Source organism: Artemia sp. Qi Xiang Cuo, chromosome 18 (assembly GCF_049724085.1).
Source record: "Artemia sp. Qi Xiang Cuo chromosome 18, ASM4972408v1, whole genome shotgun sequence".
NCBI classification, from domain to species: Eukaryota; Metazoa; Arthropoda; class Branchiopoda; order Anostraca; family Artemiidae; genus Artemia; species Artemia sp. Qi Xiang Cuo.
This window is the reverse complement of record NC_142811.1, coordinates 36,557,670-36,578,309: the sequence shown is the minus strand read 5'-3', so window position 1 is coordinate 36,578,309 and position 20,640 is coordinate 36,557,670. Positions and strand designations below refer to the sequence as shown.

The 20,640-nt window shown below is 36.7% G+C and overlaps 1 protein-coding gene across 2 annotated transcripts in view; it reads right to left on the bottom strand.

The window, feature by feature from the left end:
- The window catches only part of LOC148941458 (transcription factor Dp-2-like), an 83,162-nt gene that overhangs the window by 30,744 nt on the left and 31,778 nt on the right, over positions 1-20,640 (bottom strand). For both annotated transcript variants that reach the window (XM_089104492.1, XM_089104493.1), the window contains exon 3: positions 20,218-20,378. In XM_089104492.1, the coding sequence (XP_088960618.1) occupies positions 20,218-20,378 (161 nt within the window). The remainder of the gene's footprint in view (positions 1-20,217; positions 20,379-20,640) is intronic.

Below are 20,640 nucleotides of genomic sequence, written 5' to 3'. Positions count from 1 at the left end.
AAAGGTTTACAACAGAAGGAATGTAGGTCGAGGGGTAGAGCATGAAGTCACACAAAACGGCTCTACCAATATCATCAACACCTCCTATCACCATATCCACCACCATCATCAATGCCACATTAAAGTTCAATTTCAAACCTTAACAAAAATAGGCAACATAACACACAAACCAATTAATCTCCTAAAATGCTCCTCCTCCACCCCCACCCCATCTGCATTATTCATTTGAGCAATGAAATTATATCAAAATTACCCAATTAATTTATGTTAGGTAATTAAAACTAACATTCCGTAAATAATCCATGTATGATTATTGCAAGAGGTGTAACATGTCTATGAGGTTGGAGAAGAGGCGGGTAAAGTCCTAGGAATCTTCGTGACCTGCTTTAGTTATACGTACTATTGACCCTTCCTAATGAAGACTAGGGAAAAAGTGATTTAACCCTTAATTTAATTCAGTCATTCACTAAATGAATATTTGAAGTGAAAATATTTTTCAGATCTGATATGATCATTAATCATTGAAATTGGTTAGATTTGATCGGCCAATTAAGGGTGAGTCATTCAAATAAACATTTTGTAAATTATCCATGAATGTTCCTGATTCAAAACTAGTGCAACATGGCTATATCTACGAGGTTAGAGGATAGAGAGGGAGAGGCCACAAAGAAAACATTCGGCACACAATTACAGAAATCATCACATTTTTTATGATTTTATTTAAACAAGCTGTAACACGTCCACTCTTCTACTAAATGTACAAGTAAAACCGATTTCTTTTTTTTAATGGGAATCTAGAGCTCCTCACTTTTCACGCTGTAACTTACAAAAATGAAGCATAAAAGTAGTATGGCTTGGTAATTTATCTTTTATAGGTTGAATATTTTCGGTACAACTAGACTTCTTCCACTATGAAACATGCAAGTGTTGAAGCCGAATTTTTAATCGGTTGAATGCCTTCTGCAAAGCTGAAGCTTCACATTTGTCACATCGTAGCTAAGAGCAAGTAAATATAAAATTGTTAGAGCCAACATTTCTTTTACATTGGATATTTTCTGTACAGCTAAAATTCCTCCGCTTTAAAATATAAAGTATTGAAGCCTTATTTTGTGTAGGTTGGACCTCTTCTGCGATAAGAAACGCAATAACTTAACATCTAACTTAAGTATCTTAACATATTACACAGCAACTTATAATAACTGCATATAAAACCCCTATATCTTTTTTTTGGATAGGTACTTTTTGTAAAGAAAAAATTCTTCAAATACTTATTTTAATACACGATCTGGTACTGGTGCATTATATGGGCCCACCGCTATAAACTGTATCAAGGAAACCAGTGACGAAACCCGTCAAACGGGCTATTTGCAAGAGACCGCAACAGATTAATGATTGCGGATTTTCTAGAATCTCTAGGGAGTACTTCATACTCACGGAAGACCCTACACAGGCTGTGCAAAATCGTGATGTTTGTTACACTGCCTTTATCTGAGTCAGGCCCATTAAAAAATAAAGAATAAAAAAAAACAAATATTTGTTCAAAACTGCAGACATCTAAAATGGTTGAAAGCTCTAGTTTTACAAAGTCCCGAATCCTGACATGCCCCCTGGTGAAGGACACGATTCAACAAATTACTGATTCAAGATGAAGCCACCCCACTGTTTCAGCGAGACCTATTCAGTTTCGGAAGTCGATAATGACCAAAGAATTTATGGTCAAATATTTCTCGGCCTCTGGATCAACCGGTTAGGTAAAATCCACGAACAAAAGTAGACACCAAGCGTGAAATCTTAAGTACATAATCACAAATAGTGGAGCGTCGTGGACTAGTAAAATAAGCTATCAATTCAAGCTAAGGCGAAAAATAGGCTTTTTTGGTATCATCTTCTAGGATAGGGTCTATAGATCTGCTACATTTTTGGTTCCAAGCGGAGGACGATCCACTTCCATATACCCCTGCAACAGTAAGGCGGAGGGGGGGGGGGGGGGTTCGGAACTCTAAGATTCTTAAACATGCTGAGCAAATGAAATTCCAGGATATCAAAGGATTAAGTTTTACATGCCTCAAAATACGTCTAATCTTCATTAGATCATTTTTGAACTGCCAGCTCGTACTTCCAACGAAGTATTGCTAAGATCTGGTTATTCTTCTTCAATATATTCTAATGACGAGAATTTAAAGAACCTTCTTTCCCTCCTCCAAAAATTTGGATCGGATCCTGGACCATAGAATCCATGATTAGGATTGTAGGTCATATTTGAAACCATTTGGTCGAGATTTGACAATCTTTGGGTAAGTATAATAATGACAAGAATATAAGCCCCCCCCCCCTCCCAATGTCACAAGTAGAGGTCGAATTATTTCCAGATAGCCTACAAACACACAAAAAAAAAAAAATAAAACTACTGATAAAAAAAACAAGCATAAGAAACGAGAATGATTCATCTTTTTACCTCGAAAATATCCTAGTGTGCTTTGCGTTTCTACTATGCAATTAAATAAAATAAAACTTTTCAACTGAGAACTTCGTTTTATGAAGTTAATTAATTTAGAAAACTTTTTACACAAAATGAGTTTTTCAATAAAATAAAGAACTCCATTAAACCAAAAATGAAAAAAAATAGAATAAAATAATCTACCAAGCATACAACTACCACAAAGAAGTATCAATAAATAAATAAAACCCAAAACGAACAGAAATTAAAATAAATAGAATTAATATGAGTATGGTTCAAAACCCCTATGCCTTCTAAAAGCCAGAATGCACTTTACTGAAAAAAAAAATCAACTGAATGTGCACTGTCAGTTTAATATAAATATGCTGATATTTATTCCTTAAAACCTTAATTAATTTTTGATTTCTTAAAGTTAAAAAAGTGAAAACATTTAAAAGAATTTTTTTAGTAAAGTAAAAATTATATTCTGACTTTTAGAAAGCATAGGGGTTTTGAACCCTACTCATATTAATTTATGCTCGTTTTGAGTTTGACTATGTTCTTTTTGGGTTTCATTTGTTTATTGATACTGATTTGTGGTAGTTGTATTCTTGATAGATTATTTGATTCTATTTGTGTTCATTTTTGGTTTAATGGAGTTCTTTACTGTTATTTGAAAACTTATTTTGTGGAAAAAGTTTTTTTTAATTAACTTTTGTTCGTTTTATATTGACATGGTCTTTTTCAGGGAAAAATAAAATTATAGTTTGAATCTTTCCGGTTTTCCTTTAAGAATTTATGGTTTTACCTTCACCTACTATTTCTATGCTGGAGAAACTTTTTCAGCAATTTTTAACAACATAAACTCTTTTGAAAATCAAGTTAGTCATAGACATCCTCTAATTGACCTGATAAATAAAAGTTAATGCCATTCCCAAAAAATTATATCTATTCTTTGACAGTCTGGATAAAATTGCACTCTTTTGATTTAGTAAAGTTTTAAGAGTAGAAATAGTAATAGAAGTAACCCCGAAAATTTGAACTTAATGCCCTCAGTCGTTTTTTATATATTGCTGAGATGTCTTATTGGTAACCAGCATACAAAAAGTGTTTTGATTTAATTTTAAAGCAACATTTAGTTTTTAAGCATAATGGGCAAATTACATAATTCTGGGGGGGTTGACCTACCCAATAACCCTATAGATATAGTTACTAGACCATTCAGCAATGCTGAACAAAATGGTTGTATTAAAATTTCGACTGGAAGTGTCTGGAAATTATGAGCAAAAGAGGAGGGCTGATAACCCTCCAATCATTTTTGACTCTTAAAAGGGCTCTATAACTTTTAATTTTCAATCAAATTAGCTCCTTTAAAATATCAATGATATTACTAGCTATGATAGAGCATCGCTGCCTATGTTCTTATATGCCCTTTTAATATCTGCATGCATGTAGGTTTTTCGTTTAATTGAAACTCCTCCTAAACGTTCCCTTAGATTTTCAACTTAATGCCATTAGTTTCGTTAGTTACAGTAACCGTAGAAGCAGCCTTAAACGAATACACACTGTCTTCTGGCTAGCTCAAAATCCAAAACCTATGAGGGTATTAAGGTGAAATTTTCAGAAAATATTCCTGTTGTACGGATGACAACATGCCATCCGTATGCAGGTTGTCAGAAGGGCATATCAGCAATATCTTAGGAACAGTTTCGTGTGTGAAATTAAAATTTACAACGCTTGTTGTTGGGGATGTTGAACTAACCAAATACAATATTTGCACCAATACTAATACTTCTACTTCTACGACTACTGCTACTATTACTATTACTGCTACTACTACTACTGTTACTAAAGCTAAGACTACTGCTATTAACTGTACTCCTACTGCTACTATTATATTTACTTGTGCTACTACTACAACTAATAAACATAAGGGTAGTAAGGTGAAAATGTTGGGCAATATTGTAACTATATTGAAATAAATCGAAACACACTACGCCCATATAGGTTGTCAAGAGGACGTATCAGCGATGCTTCAGGACCGGTTGATGGTTTTAAGTTAAAAATTTCATCGTGTGTTGAAGGGGATATTGAAAAAAGGTGTTATTTGCATACTGCAACTAATGCTACTACTGCTACTAAACAATTGCTACGCATTATCACTGAACCTTTCAACAATGCTGAAAAAACTGATGTCTGAAAACTTTGTGTGGATATTTGTTATGGAAAATGATAGGCGTGGGAGGGAGGTATTTCTCAAATCACTTTGACTCTTAAAAAGGACACTAACTTCGAACTTAAAATCAAATGAGACCCATCTGAATTTAATACGACCACCCATTCCAAAAAAAACTTATATACCGCTAGGGCATAAATTAAAGCCCCTACCTCAGGGCTCTGGGGGATTGTGCTGCCCCTGGAAGCATTATTATATGTTCTTTGGACTATTTTAAACAAAATTGTCATCGCACCATTTCAATTAAATGAATTTAGTGAAAAGAGGGGTAGTTGGGCGGGGAGGGGTGCTACTTGACCTCCATCCCTATTGACTCTTAAAAGGGAACTAAAACTTCCAATTTCAACCAAATGAGTCTCATCTAAAGTTTACACAACCATCCCTTCCATAAGTACCTTTACTATCCCAGGGGCATGAATGACAACCCTCGCCCTCAGTCACTGGTGGTTTGTATCAACCTCGAAAGCCTTGTTATATGATATTTGGACTATTTTGAATAAAAAGACTGTCTCAAAATATCTATTGGATACATCTCAGGAAAAAACGACGTGTTTGTGTGTGTGTTTGGAGGGGGAGGGGTATCTGCGCTCTCATCACTTTGACTCTTATAAAGGGCACTAGAACTTTTGATTACCAATCTATTGATTGGTAATCATAAGTTTGGTACAGATTGGTACCAATCTATATGATTACCCCCCAAAGCAGGTACGACCACTCTTTTTGTAAGAAGTGTATATGCCCCAAGGGTATAACTTACAACCCTTTCCCTGAGAGCTGTAGGGGGGGGGTGTCTTTCTCAGAGACATAATTTCCAAAACCTTCAACTACGAAGAATAAAACTGTTATCTACAAAGTTTGATTGGAGATGTTAAGGCAAATGATGAAAGTGGATGTCTGCTCTCAAATCACTCTGACTCATAAAAAGGGCACTATAACTTCCAATTTTAAATCAAATAAGCCTCATCTGATGTTTATACGACCACCCATTCAATAAAAACCTTATATGCCTCAGGGCGCTGAGGCATATAAGGCGGGGAGCGCCCTATCCCCAGGGCGCTGGGGGGTTGTGTAATCCCTAGAGACATTATTATATGTTTTTTGGCCTATTTTGAAAAAAATTGCTATATCCTAATTTCAATCAGATGCGTTTGTTGAAAGAAGGGGTTGTAGAAGAGGGGGGGGGGGATTAAATGCCGTCCATCCCTTTTGGACATCTCTCCATCCCTTTTAGACACAACTTTGGAAATTGGAAACTAGAACTTCCAATTTTCAACCAAATGAGAATCTTCTGAAGTTAAACAACCATCGCTTCCATAAAAACCTTAAATACCCCAGGGCATAACTTACAACCCTTGCCCCTAATCTCTGGGGTTTGTTTCAACACCAAAAGCCTTGTTAGATGATATTTAGAGCATTTTGAATAGAATTTATATCTCAAAATTTCTATTAGATACATTTCGGGATAATAAGACAATAAGTGTGTGTCTATAGGGGGGGGGGGGTAACTCCCCTCCAATCACTTTGACTCTTAAAGAGAGCACTAGAGCGTCTGATAGAAAATCCAATGAGCCCTAAACAGCGTGGGGGGATTCTCCCTCCGATTACTTTCGACTATTAAAAGGGCAATAGCCCTCTCAATTTCCAATTGAATGAGCTTTATGATGTTTTTACGACAACGCTTTCTATAAAAACCTTACATGCCCCTAGGGCATAACTTACGACTTTAGCCCTGAGGGCTGTGGGGGTTGTCGACAAAATGGCTATATCAAAATGTTGATCGGAAGTGTTTGGGGAAATGATGGACGTAGGTGGGGGGGGGGGGGAGATTGGCCCTCCGATTGCTTTTAACTATTAATAAGGGCACTAGCCCTCTGAATTCCCAATTGAATGAGCCCTTTTTGAAGTTTATACGACAACAATTTTTACAAAAAAAAAAAACTAATATGCCCCCAGGGCATAACTTACAACCTTTACCCTTGGGGCTGTGGAGGGTTTGTCATCCTCAAAGACATAATTTCCGGACCTGTCAACTACGTTGAACAAAATGGCTATCTCAAAATTTTGATTGGATGTATTTGGGGAAATGGTGGGCGTCAGAGTGGGGTTAGTTGCCCTCAAATTATTTTAGACTATGAAAAAGAGCACTATTCCTTTCAATTTCCAATCGAGTGAGCCCTTTTTAAGTTTCTACGGCAACAATTTAAAAAAAAACAACTTATATGCCCCCAGGGCATAACGTACAACCCTTGCCCTGAGGGCTGTGGGTGAGCCCTGAGGACTATTAAAAAGGGCAATAGACCTTTCAATGTCCAATCGAATGAGCCCTTTTTTAAGTTTCTACGACAATGCTTTCTATAAACACCTTATATGACCCAGGGCATAACTTATAACCCTAGCCCTGAGGGCTGTGAGGGGGTCATCTTCAAAGATCTAATTTCCAGAACTTTCAACAACGTTGAACAAAATGTCTATCTCAAAATTCTGATTGGACGTGTTTGGGGAAATGGGTGTGATAGGGGGGTTAGTTGCCCTCGAATCACTTTTCGACAATTAAAAAGGGCAATAGCCCATTAAATTTCCAATCTAATGAGCCCTTTTTGAAGTTTCTACGACAACCCTTTCTATAAAAACCTTATATGCCCCCAGGGCATGGCTTACAACCTTAACCGTGAAGGCTATGGGGGGGGGCCTTGTCATCCTCAAAGACCTAATTTCCAGAACTTTCAACTACGTTGAACAAAATGACTATCTCAAAATTTTGATTGGATGTGTTTGGGGAAAAGATGAGTGTGAGAGGGGGGTTAGTTGCCCTCGAATTACCTTTGACTATAAAAGGGCACTAGCCCATTCAATTTCTAATCGAATGAGCCCTTTTTGAAGTTTTTAGACAACGCTTTCTATAATACCTTATATACCCCCAGGGCATAACTTACAACCCTTGCCCTCAGGGGTGTGTGTGGGGGGTTTCATCCTCAAAGACGTAATTTACAGAACTTTCAACTATGTTGAACAAAATGTATATCTGAAAATTTTGATTGGGTGTGTTTGGGGAATGATGGGCGTGAGAGGGGGGTTAGTTACCCTCCAATCACTTTCGACAATTATAAAGGGCACTAGCCCATTCAATTTCCAATCAAATGAGCCCTTTTTGAAGTGTCTACGACAACGTTCTCTATAAAAACCTTATATTCCCCCAGGGCATAACTTACAACCCTTGCCCTGGGGACTGTGTGGGGGTTGTCATCCTCAAAGACCTGATTTCCAGAACTTTCAACTACGTTGAAAGTAAGAAACAGAAAGAAAAGCATAGCCTTATTATGCTAGCCTGTCCCCTACAACATTTGTAAGAAGCCAACAAACAATTGAGCCCTTAGCCATATTTACGATTCTCCAGTAGCCTACTAGAGCTGGGAAAAAAGGGGACGCATCGGTGCTATTTATGCAAAACTATGATTCTTTTTTCTTCAAGGCGGGGACAGTAAACCTCTCGTCAATCGATTCACAACGATGGTAAATTCAGTGGGACGCTTTATGGTTCGTTTGCGTCACGTCATATTTGAGGGGTCTCAGCCTCTTTCGAAATGCTAAAATTTTGTTTTCATACTTCAAGCTATCAGTTTCCAACAAAAATAAATTATGTGCCATTTGAAATGCCACATTTCATGATTCTCAATCTTTGACAAGTTATAAATTTTAATTCAGAGTAATCTGAATAAAAGTCCTTAATTCTGAATCAGCGTCTATTGGAAACTCTTTCTCGCCAAACAATTCCTTATAAAACGCGTTTTAAAACCCGATATAAAGCATACATAGAACTGATAGACTATTTGAATTACCCTTACTCCGTGCCTATCTACCTTAGTTCTGCATTAAGATGGATGGATGGATGATAGACTATCTATCAGCTAGTAGAATGACATCATTTTTATACAATTCTGAAAAAAAAGTTATTTCAGCCTTGCCTCTCACTCAGACAATCTGTCTTGGCTTTTTCTCCAATTAGCCATGGGTCTCAACTTTTTCATCACAGTCCACCAAGTTGATTCTAATTCAAACAAGAAAAACATAAACGCATTTATCTGACAAACCTTCTAGTTTAGGAAAACACCATTTACAGATCAAGAAAAACAAGAAATACAAAATTGAATGTTGTACAATGGAATCAGACACGCGCTCATGTAGCCTCTCCATAAATCTAATATTTTTCAATTCTTCAGGATTTCCTTTATATCTCATATAATTTCCCTATTTTAAGTTTTCCAGTTCCCTTTTCCCCAAAACAGATTCCCCAGCGTAAACTAGAGAATAATCTATAAAACATGAGGAGTGATTAATGGCAAATATCAATTGACAGTAAAATAAAACCGGCTGTTTTAAATGACCACAGATTTCAATGCTAAGCGTTCTGTTGATAAAATTATCTCAAACCTTTAAAATGATAATACGCAAAATTTTTTACTGGCACTCTGTCAGAATGAAGACAATATCAAAGAACTTAAAACCACAAACAGGGAAAAAATAAACGAAATTAGTTGTGTATCGGGAAAAAATTAGTCGTCAAGAAGAAATAATTTTAGAACAATATGAATTTAACAGGAGAAATAATAAGGGGCTATTGAACTTTTCCCAGGAAGATAAACTTGGACGATTGAAACAAGAAAAATACGTAAAATTACGGAGCGGTAAACAAATTTTTTACTTTGACATATAGTATATACAATTATATCAGATAGTACTTCAAAAAAAGATGAGTAGAATGCGCCTTCTGGATTTGCATAAAGCTATAGCAATCTCCATATTATTTGCATACAGCACGTTCCCTGGCAGCTTTCCATGGTTGATTACCAGACTGATTATTCTGTAAGCTTGTCTTCTGTAAGCTTATAGCCTCTCTTCTGTAAGCTTATAAGTAAAATTGCATTATATTCAGATTATTAATTCAGTAGCATTAGTAGTAGTGTGCACAGATTGTGTTTCGGTCAATTGATCTTCCCCTTTAACTGTTCTCTGACAGTTCCAACTTAATACACCAATCAATTCTTAAGATACGCTATTTTGACAATCTAAATGCACAAATTTCTTTTCTTAGTTCGATCAAAATTCTCTCATATTTTATCTTCATAGACTTTGCCTTAAAAGTACTATTATCACAGCAGTTTCGGTGGTGGTAAAAGTAGTTGGAGTGTTAGTGTTGTATTTGTAATAGTAGTAGCAGCAGCATTAATAGCGAGAGTAGCACATGCATATTACCTTTTGGTCAGTTGAATATCACTTTCATGATGCCCCGGAAGTTTCACATTGACACGTTAAGCCGTTTCAGAAATATTGTTGAAATCCGCTTTTGACACCCTTTTCCCCTTAATACTCTAAGCCTTACAAGTTGTTGCAATTGAAGTCGTAGTTGGAGTAGTTTAGCAGCAGTAGTAGCATAAGGAAAAGCAGCATTGGTATTAGTGTTAGTAGTGAAATGCATATACTACCTTTTTGTCAATTGATCTTCCCCTTTAAGTATTCTCCGAAAGTTTAAACTTAATACCCAAATCAATTCTTGTGTGTGTTTTGATTTAGTCCAAAATAAGTTATAACCAAGGGGCATAACTTACAACCCTCGCCCTCAGGCTCTGGTGGTTGCTATCAACCCCGAAAGCTTTGCTTCTTGGTATTTGGGCTAATTTGAATAAAAACATCCCAAAATATTTTTTGGATACATCTCGGGAAAACACGACGAGTTTGTGTGTGTGGGGGGGGGGCTGCGCTTTGATCACTTTGACTCTTAAAAAGGACACTAGAACTTCTGATTACCAATCCAATGAGTCCCCTCCAAAGCACATATGACCACCCTTTCTATAAGACTTTATATGCCCCCAGGGCATAACTTACAACCGTTTTCCTGAGAGCTGTAAGGAAGGGGCTGTCTTCCTCACAGACATAATTTCCGAAACCTTCAACTATGATGAAAAAATTGTTATCTCTAAACTTTGATTGGAGGTATTAAGGGAAATGATGAGCGTGGAGGGGGGGGGTGCTCTCAAATCACTTTGACTCTTAAAAATGGCACTATAACTTCTAATTTTAAATTAAATAAGTCCCATCTGAAGTTTATAGGACCGCCCATTCCATAAAACCCTCATGGCATAACTTATAACCCTATCCCCAGGGCGATAGGGGTCGTGTCAACCCTAGAGGCATTATTATATGTTCTTTGGACTATTTTGAACAAAATAGCTATCTCATAATTTCAATTAGGTGCGTTTGGCGAAAAGAGGGGTTGTCGGGGAGGCGGGCTAAATACCCTAGATCACTTTTTATACTTAAAGAGGAGCTAGAACTTCCAATTTTCAACCAAATGAGCCTCTTCTAAAGTTAAACGACAATCCCTTCCATAAAAACCTTAAATGCCCCGCAGCATAACTTACAACCCTCGTCCCAACGCTCTGGTAGATTGTATCAACCCCAAAAGCCTTGTTATATGATCTTTGGACTATTTTGAATAAAATGATTGACTCAAAATATTTTATTCGAAGTATTTTGGGAAAACACGACGTGTTGGGGGGAGGGGTAGCTGACTTCTGATCACTTTGGCTCTTGAATAGGGCATTAACAATACAGAGTACCAATCCAATGAGTCCCCTCCGAAGTATATACGACCACCCCTTCTATAAAAACCTTATATGCCTCCGGGTCTTAACTTACAACCCTTGCCCTAAGAGCTGTGGGGGCGGGGGTATCTTCTTCAAACACATAATTTCCGGACCCTTCAACTACAATGAACAAAATTGCTATCCCCAAATTTTGATCGGATGTCTTTGGGGAAATGATGAGCGTGGGGGGGGGGGCTAGTTGCTCTCAAATTCCTTTTGATTCTTAGAAAGGGCACTATAACTTTCATTGTCAAATCAAATGAGCCCCATCTAAAGTTTATGCGACAACCCATTCCATAAAAACCCTTATGACCCCAGAGTATTACTTACAACCCTATACCCAGGGCACTTGGGGGCTGTGTCAACCCTAGATGCATTGATATATGCTCTTTGGACTAATGTGAATAAAATAGCTATGTCAAAATTATTTCGCTGTCTCGTTTGGTGAAGGGGGGTAGTCGGGGAAGGGGGGGGGGCTAGCTGCCTTACATCCCTTTTGACTCTTAAAAGGGAACTAGAACTTCCAATTTTCAACCAAATGAGCAAAAGTTTATACAACCATCCCTTCCGTAAAAACCTTAAATCCCCCCGGGGGCATAACTTACAACCCTTGCCCTCATGCTCTGGGGGGGGGGGGACTGCCATTTCATCTAAATTTCACAAGCACTAAATGTCATTTCGTCGACAAGGAAAATCTGTCAGAACCACTACCCGTCAGGACATTGACAGTCATAACATCGACACGTTTGGACATCGACAGTCACAATCGCTACCAGTCAGAACGTCGACAGTCATAACATCGACACATCAGGACATCAACAGTCACAATCGCTAACCGTCAGAACGTCGACAGTCATAACATCGACACGTCAGGACATCGACAGAATCCGTCAGGACATCGACAAAAAATTTATAAGCTTATATAATAGCAATAAGTATATAATAGTTTAGAAAAAAATTTCGGCTATATATTAGCACATCCGGGGGTGGGGGCAAAGCATATATTAATAATGTAACCATGTCTAACCTAGGTACCTTTTCCCCCCTAAAGCCGAAAAAACAGCCTTTTTAGAATTTTAGATACTATACTGTAGTTTGACGATATTGTATGTGTCGAGACTGCCGTTGGCAGCGTCATCTTGGATAGCGATTGCGACTGTCGTGGTCCTGACGTGTCGATGTTATGGCTGTTGATGTCATGTCGGGTAGTGATTTTGACTGTCGATGAGCGGACATGTCGATGTTATGGATGTCGATTTCCTGACGGTTAGTGGTTCTGACGGATTTTTTGTCGATGTTATGACGGATTTTGTCGATGTCCTGACGGTAGTGGTCCTGACGTGTTGATGTCTTAAAACCTTCCCCTCTGGAGTTTGTTTCAAACCCAAAAGCCTTATAATATGATATTTAGACTATTTTGAATAAAATGGCTACCTCAAAATTTTTATTAGATGCATTTCGGGACAATATGGCGTGTGTAAGTGTGTGTGTGTGTGGGGGGGGTTGCTGCTCTCCGATCACTTTGACTCTTAAAAATAGAAGTAGAACTTCTGATTACCAATCCAATGAGCCCCCTCCGAAGTTTATATGGCCACGTTTTCTCTAAAAAAAAAACTTATATTCCCCCAGGGCATAACTTACGACCCTTGCACTGAGGGCTGGGAGGATTTGTTATCCTCAAAGACATAATTTCCAGAAATTTCAAATACGTCGAACAAAATGGCTATTTCAAAATTTTGATTGAAAGTGTAATTTACAACCTTTGCCCTGAGGGTTGTGGGTGTTGTCATCTTCAAAGACATAATTTCCATGTCTTTCAACTACGTTGAATAAAGTGGCTATCTCAAAATTTTGATTTGATGTGTTCGGGTAAATAGTGGGCGTGAGAGTGGGGTTAGATGCCCTCCAATCACTTTGGACTGTTGAAAAGACCACTAGCCCTTTCAATTTCCAATTGAATGTGCCCTTTTTAAAGTTTTTACGACAAATCCTACGATACAAAGTGCCCTGGTCTAAGACAAACCAAACAAACAAATAACTAAATAATACATCGTTCATTACTTAGGCAGCGCTATTGCGCTGCCTATGATACTAAAATATGTTTCCATTTCTACAATTTAAAATTTTACAGTTTAAAACTAGTTATTTACAATATAGCTGATTAGACCAATGAGTTGCCTTATAAGTTAGTTAGTTGTTTTTGTATGCTGTTTAATGACTAAATTTACAATTTTTCGTTTTCTTGAGTTTTTAATGGAAATTTAAATTGTATACTAAAAGTTATCGATACTATAGCTGGCGAAGGACTATGAAAAGCCTTCTAGATTAGTAAATTATTCTCTGTAGCTTAGGTAACATCTTTTAGGCTCCTAAAACAATATTTCCGTTTTTCATGCGCAGGCTTTGTGTTTTCAGTTAAGTCCTATTTTTGCATAATCTACAAAGAGAAAAATATAATCAGTCGCCTTTTTGTTTTATAGATATATTGTGTAGGGCACAAAGCAATAATTTTGTTCGTTTTAAATTTCAATTTCTCTCTTTACTTCCATTAGAAAAACTTTGATCTTTAAAATTGAATTTTTGTCCATTTTTAGGCGAAAAAAAAACACAAAAAACACGTGGAAAAATTATCTTTGTGTATGTACAGTGTATATTGCTTATTTAAATAATGGCTTTCCAGGCCAACTTCCTTCTATATTTTATAGAAAATAGCAGAGCCAGGAGACAGAATCTTCTGGAATGAGCTCAAATATAAAATTTTGAAAATCTCCGAACGTTTCATTCACCTAGCACTACTACTTTCTTTAAAGTATTAAAGAAAGTTTCATCGGAAAGCTATTATTTCACCCTAGGTATCTGCTAAGGGATTATTTCGAACTAGCTATTTTTCATCTATTTCACCGGGTTGAGGAGCATAAATTGAAGCGAGCATAGGAGGACAAAACATATTAACATATTCCAAACATATTCCAAATTTAAGATTTGGGACGAGGGACATTTTGGGATGTATTTTATATACAGCCTTTAATTAGTTTTATGTCGATTGGTTACACCATGATTTGCAATCTCAACCTAACCTGACTATTTAGCCAAAATTGCTCTTTAGTGGCACAAAGTGGTACTGTGCGCGATCCCTTTCTTGACTAAAAAAAGTGGTTGAACTTAAAAGTGACATTCCATTGAGCCCCCTCTTTTTTCAAGACCGGAAACTGTAAACCTCCAAGGAAGATTTTAAACAATAACAAACTGATTGGCTATCTTCTTTTGTATTCTTCTGACTGGATATTATATTCTCCAGAATTGTGGCCCTCTTTGGGCCGAAATTGATCTTTTGCAGCAAGAAATGGCAGAAAACGAGACTTCACCAAGGTTTCAAGATGTGAAACTAAAAGCCTCCAGATAAAATTTCAGACTATTACGTTTTGCTTTGCTGTCACAAAATTTTTCTTTCCTTCAAGAACCCCTCTACCGATATTCTACTACCAATTAGTTCAATATGAATACCCCTGGGAAAAAACAAACAAAAGAGATATTCTGCAATGTTTTCCTGCTGTTCAAAATGGATGACTGTAAATCTCCAGTTACAGATTTTCGACAACGATATTTTTCAGTGGTGCACAGGCCTACTTTTTAAATCAATATCACGTCTATTTTACGGGGTTTCACGTCTTTTTTTAATTTTCAAAAGCTTCACTCACAATTACAAATTATTCTTTAGTGAAACCCGAATGATAATAGCTATTTCCAAAACAGTTTTACATGGAAAATATTTTTCACTAGACGTTTCCTTTACAAACATGTTTATGAATTTAAGCTACTATGGGCCATGGTTCGCTTTATGCCAGGTTGTAGTTACTATCAAACAGTTCGTGGTAACGAACTGTAAGTAAGGAGCAACCCGGCTCAATGGTAACCGAAACTCTAAAAAACGGAATTTTGATACTAATAGATACATCAAAAGAATCAGATTTTAATGCTGATTTCAAATATATAAGTTTCATCACGTTTAGTCTTACCCATTAAAAGTTACGCGCCTGAAAAAATTTGGCTGATTTTCGAAAAAAGGGAAAAAAACCCCCTAAAAGCTATAAAACCTTAATTAAAATCACAACATCATATTCAGTGTATTAGAGAACCTTACTGTAGAGGTTTCAAGCTCCTATCTACAAAAATGTGGAATTTTCCATTTTTTGCTAGAAGAAAGATCACGGATGTGTGTTTATTTGTTTTTTTTTTTTGTTTTTTTCCCCAGGGATAATTGTATAGACCAAGTTGTCCGAGAATATATTAGAAAGGCTTATTGGAACGGAAATCAACATCTACAAAGCCCTTTTATTTAACAGAAAATAATGGAGCGCAGCTAGGCCCCCTCCCACGCTCATTTTTTCTCAAAGTCACCCAATTAAAACTTTGAGATAGCTATTTTGTTCATAATAGTCGAAAATCTAATAAATATGTCTTTTAGGATTTTTATTATTCTAAAAAATTAGAGTTGTGAGAAAGAGTCAAACTTTATCGTAAAGAGTGAGGTGTTGAGGAGGGGACAGCCCCTTTCATATACGGAATAATTTCCGTTCGTTTTAAGTTTTAATGTCGCTCCTTACTTTCAGTTAAAAAAAAACTTGTTTTTTTTATTTAATTACAACCAAGAAGTAAGGGCACACCCTCATTCAGAAGTGTATTTGTTACGGTAATCAGTTCTTTTCTTGTTTGTATTCATCATTTATTAAAAAAGTAAATATTTTACTGTTCAACCATTATTTTTTTGTAAAATCTTGGCAATCATTTTCTTATTAGAAATAACTGAAAGATAAATTTTGAAAATGTGTAGTAATTCTACATATGGAATTTTGTAATTTTCTACCGATGGACATGAAAACATCTGCCCTATACCCGGTACATCTGCAACTTCACAAAAGAACCCTGCTCAATTTAGAATCTGCTAAAAAAAAAAGAAGTGACTTCATTTAATTGTACAAATAACGTGAAAGAGAATAAACTATCTTAATAGTTCTTTTGTTTGAAAAATACATTGGAGATATTTTGGTAACATTTTGGTCCAGTTTCTGCAAAGTGGCCCCCTTCCACCGTTCGGAACTTCAGTCCTTACTACACCCGAAAGTTTTTTTTTTAAGAATAAAGAACATTTAAGCCAACTGATTTTTATTCATTTCTAGCCATCTGGCCAAAGAATACTCAACAAGATGCCAAATTTAAGCTTAAAATTAAAAGAGGGAGTGCAATTCGTACCGCCATGGTCTAGCCTGATTACATCAATGTTTTATAGCCCTCATGGGGGATAGAGACATTCATATTTCAAATTAGAAAATTATGAGCCTGGATTTAGCCAGACAAATTAGCACCAGTAGCTTTAATTTGCTCTCATTCTTAGATAATAAACCTTTCACATGGATCTTTAAATCTTCAAGGGAACCACTGAAAAATAATGGCCGGGAAAACCATCTGTCAAAAACCTAATGAAAGAAAACAAAACTTTCTTCTTAGCAAAAACTTTCGTTGCTGTATAGGGCCCTGATCCTAAAGCATTTTACCCAGTCCCCCTCTCTATGTCGGAAACTCAAAAGTTCAGGTTAACTAAGTTTGAATATCTACGATCCAAGTGTTTAGACTCGCAGGGCTGCAAATACACATTAAACAACTAGCCACACAATTAACAACCAACAGGTGAAGAAAGGACTATGAGACCCCTCACGAATATTTAACAATGCTTGCCATATGTCAGAATCTTCCGACAGGACCTCCTTCATTCATTCAGAAGTGGATTACGTTTCAAAAACCCGCAATACTAAGGCGCGGGAAAAATCAATGGAATTTGAAAATTGACCCTTGAATTCGTCTCCATAATGAAATTTGGGTAGCACTTAACACGGTCACAAGCTAGGAAAGATAATTAAAATGGACTGTTTTTAATATTCTAAATTATAGGGAGGGTCAGGAGAGCAATAAATTATTACAATTTTCTGTATGTGAATGTAAATCAAAAGAGAACGATCAAAATACAAACCAACCCCCTAAGAGCAAAATTATCGAAATGACTTCTTATGGTGACAGAAAGAACATTCTGTCGCTATTTTTCCTTAGTAAGGTTCGATCATTTTGTTAGCATTTCTCAAACCCTAAATTCATATGAAACTAGATATCTGGTACCAATGCCCCAAGAAGGGATGTAATTACTGTGATCCATGGGTCACAGTCGCTGAGCACCAAAAATGTCCATCGGTTCGGACTTGATCCTCTGAAAACGCGACAAAATTCGAAGGTGCCAACCCCAAGCAAATTTAATTGAGATGCAACTAGTCATTCTTATGGATGCAGATGACAAGATTATAGCCTTTCCCTCAAAAAGGTCCCATGGAGCACAGACCCTCAGCACCAAAACTGCAGTGGTGTTCCAGGTCTTTTTTAAATTCCGCAAGGGCCACAAATTATACAAATTACACACTGTTCACAGATAGGTTTTAATGTGAATAAAAAGGCGGGCATGACTGGTCTTGGCGGTGCAATCCGCTTGAAACTTTCGAGGATTGTTCCTCGGGCCAAGTAAGCCCCAAGATTTTTCGGAGGGGAGAGATTAGGGAACCCGATAATAGGCCGACAAACTGTTTTATCTCTGTTCTAATTAAAACTTACATACCCAAGTCCCAAGGCAAAGGGAACCATAATAAAATTATGGGTTGGGGAGGGGGAGGGGGGGGGGCACTCCACCCAAAAAAGGCCAATACGATTCTTAATGGCTGAAACTTCAATTCATAAGTCCTTGTCCTAAGAGGACTCCAATCAATAAAAAAAAATAATAATAAAAAACAAAAAAAAACTGATTCACCCAAAATGGGTACTGAAACAAGGTCAAAAAACATGTTTTTCCAAACGGCTTGAAAGTTACAGCCGTCAGTCTGTAGGTCAAAGCACCCTACTGTAAAAATAAACATTTAGGTTGGGCTACAGATCCCTTGCATAAGTTGGTTCAAACAATTTTCTCCAATCGGATTGAAAGTTATATTCCTTGTTCTTTGGCCAAGAAAACCCTAATGTACAAAAAAAATGGGTTAAGGAAGAGGGTGGAATGGCGACCGGAAATCGGCCTTTTTTTTGAAAAAAATTTCAAACGGCGACTTAATACATTTGGAATCAAAGAAGCCAGTTTTGTTAGTCCTTTTTTTTACCTGAAAAACAATCCTATTAAAACATCGAAATATCAAACACTAAATTAACAGAGAAATACAATGAAAAGTAAATAAGTTCGGCAGACCTTCATTAAATCAAAAAGTGGTTCTTTAGTGAGTTTTACACAGTCACAGGCTGGGATCAAATAAGGTCAACCATAAAATTTCATATGGCACCACTTTTACAATTGTATTGTGTATCTATAATCTACACGGAAAGAAAAGTAAATCTTATCCGAAAAAAAAAATTTGGAAGCTGGGTTTGGCTTTGTCCTAAGGCTGAAATCCTTTCATCCCAATCCGTTTTGTCTTAAGATTTCACGAAACTGCTCGACTTTGGCCCTATACCTGGAATCCTTTCCTTTCCAGTATTTCAACCTGTAAATACTTTGTATAGGAGTTTTTAAAGAAAAGGGCATCGAAAAAAGGGCATCGCATCTACCTATTTTTCAGTCCAGAATCTGAATATATAACGCTATAAAAATGCTAAAAAACTTTTACAATATTATCATGCTGAAAAAAGAGCTATATCACATAAAATTTCAGGTATTAGCTTTAAACGGGTTTTACTGAAACCCATGTTGTTGTTTTTTTACTTTAATATTTTTACCAGGAGATACGAGCATAACATAAAAAGTCCATTGACCAACTTTTGCTCGAAATGAACAAAAAACTTATTTATGTTAATAAACCCCTGGAGTTACTGGCTCATCCCTAGAGTGACCTGATGGTACTAAGAATATATTTGATTCCACTGGTGGTTGTGGCCTTTCTTGCGCCCGGGGCAAAATCTTGATAAGCGTCCCCCTCCCTGTCTCCTAAAAATTTCCAGGCCAAATTTTTAGCAAAATCTTCAGCTATTGAAAAAGTTTTCATTTACTAACAAAATTTGAATACAAAACATAAAAACATTAAAATTAATTCAATACGGTCTACTTACTTTTATTTTCAAGAAATGGTGATGAAGTTATGGGTAAAATGAAACTTTCGGATTCAATTTGCTTAAACTTACTGCCAACTGTGCCCTCTGATTTATTATAATAAAAATAAAATTTCAAAAATTACAAAATAATTATAACCGTCAGATTTTTCATTCGGAAAATCGCGCCCCTAAAATTTTTGCGCCCGGAGTGAGTGCTTCCTCTGCTCCCCCTAAAACTACATCTGTTTGATTCCAGTTTTACTCTATTTTCCATGTTTCACTAACTCCAGTTTCGGGTTTCAAAAATTTTCAGCAGCCTTTAAAATTTCGACGAAATTGACGCTTGACGCTTGGGAGATTAAAATTTGTAGTTTTCTTGAGCATTCAATAATTGACGGAATTTCTATCAGACAAAAAACAAGTGCTTTGATGATGTACCCAAGCATTGCCCCAACGTCAAATATTGGAAATTCGTTAAAATACTGGTCAGAAAAAGGTTATTTTAGGTTTGATAGGGTGAGGATAAGATTTGTTTCTAATACTTTTTTCGTGTCTTTTCTTTCCTACTCTTTTTTTTCGTTTATGCTTTTTTGCTCTCCGGTTTGCCTGGAAGACTACATGAGTGATGAATGAGGACTTATATAAACACAATTAATGCAATTGAAGACCGTGAAGTTTAGTGAAAGGGAAAATATTTCCAAAGACTGGCGGTTTTGGTTTTTGTACATGAAAATACTAGCTACAAAAAGGATGTGCAAAGCAAACCAACTTCATAAAATACAAAAAGGAATACGTACTGAAGAAGCTAATGGAGTCCTACTCTGCTGAACTATCTGTGCTCCTGTCTGGTTGAAACTCGAGGGATGAGTCCTTATGACCCGTATAGGCTGTGATCCATTTTGACTAGTTATCCCACTTACAGCAGAAGCTCTTATGACCTTCACCATTTGTGGTTGTCCTAGAACAACGCATATTCAGGTCGAATACTCAGAACGTCACCTTATGCAAAACTAAAGTTTATTGGAGGAAAAAAAACTTACACCTCTGACTACGGTAGTAGTATCGAGATAATTACTCCAACGACACCCATAGCAGATTAACATAGGATTCCGATGACGCGCATTCGGACTACTCGTTTCTTCTAATTGTTTAACGGTGCAAGAAGGTTTAACAGCGTATCATTCTTTTGGCTACCAGGTGTCGCAATTTTGTTTCTAGGC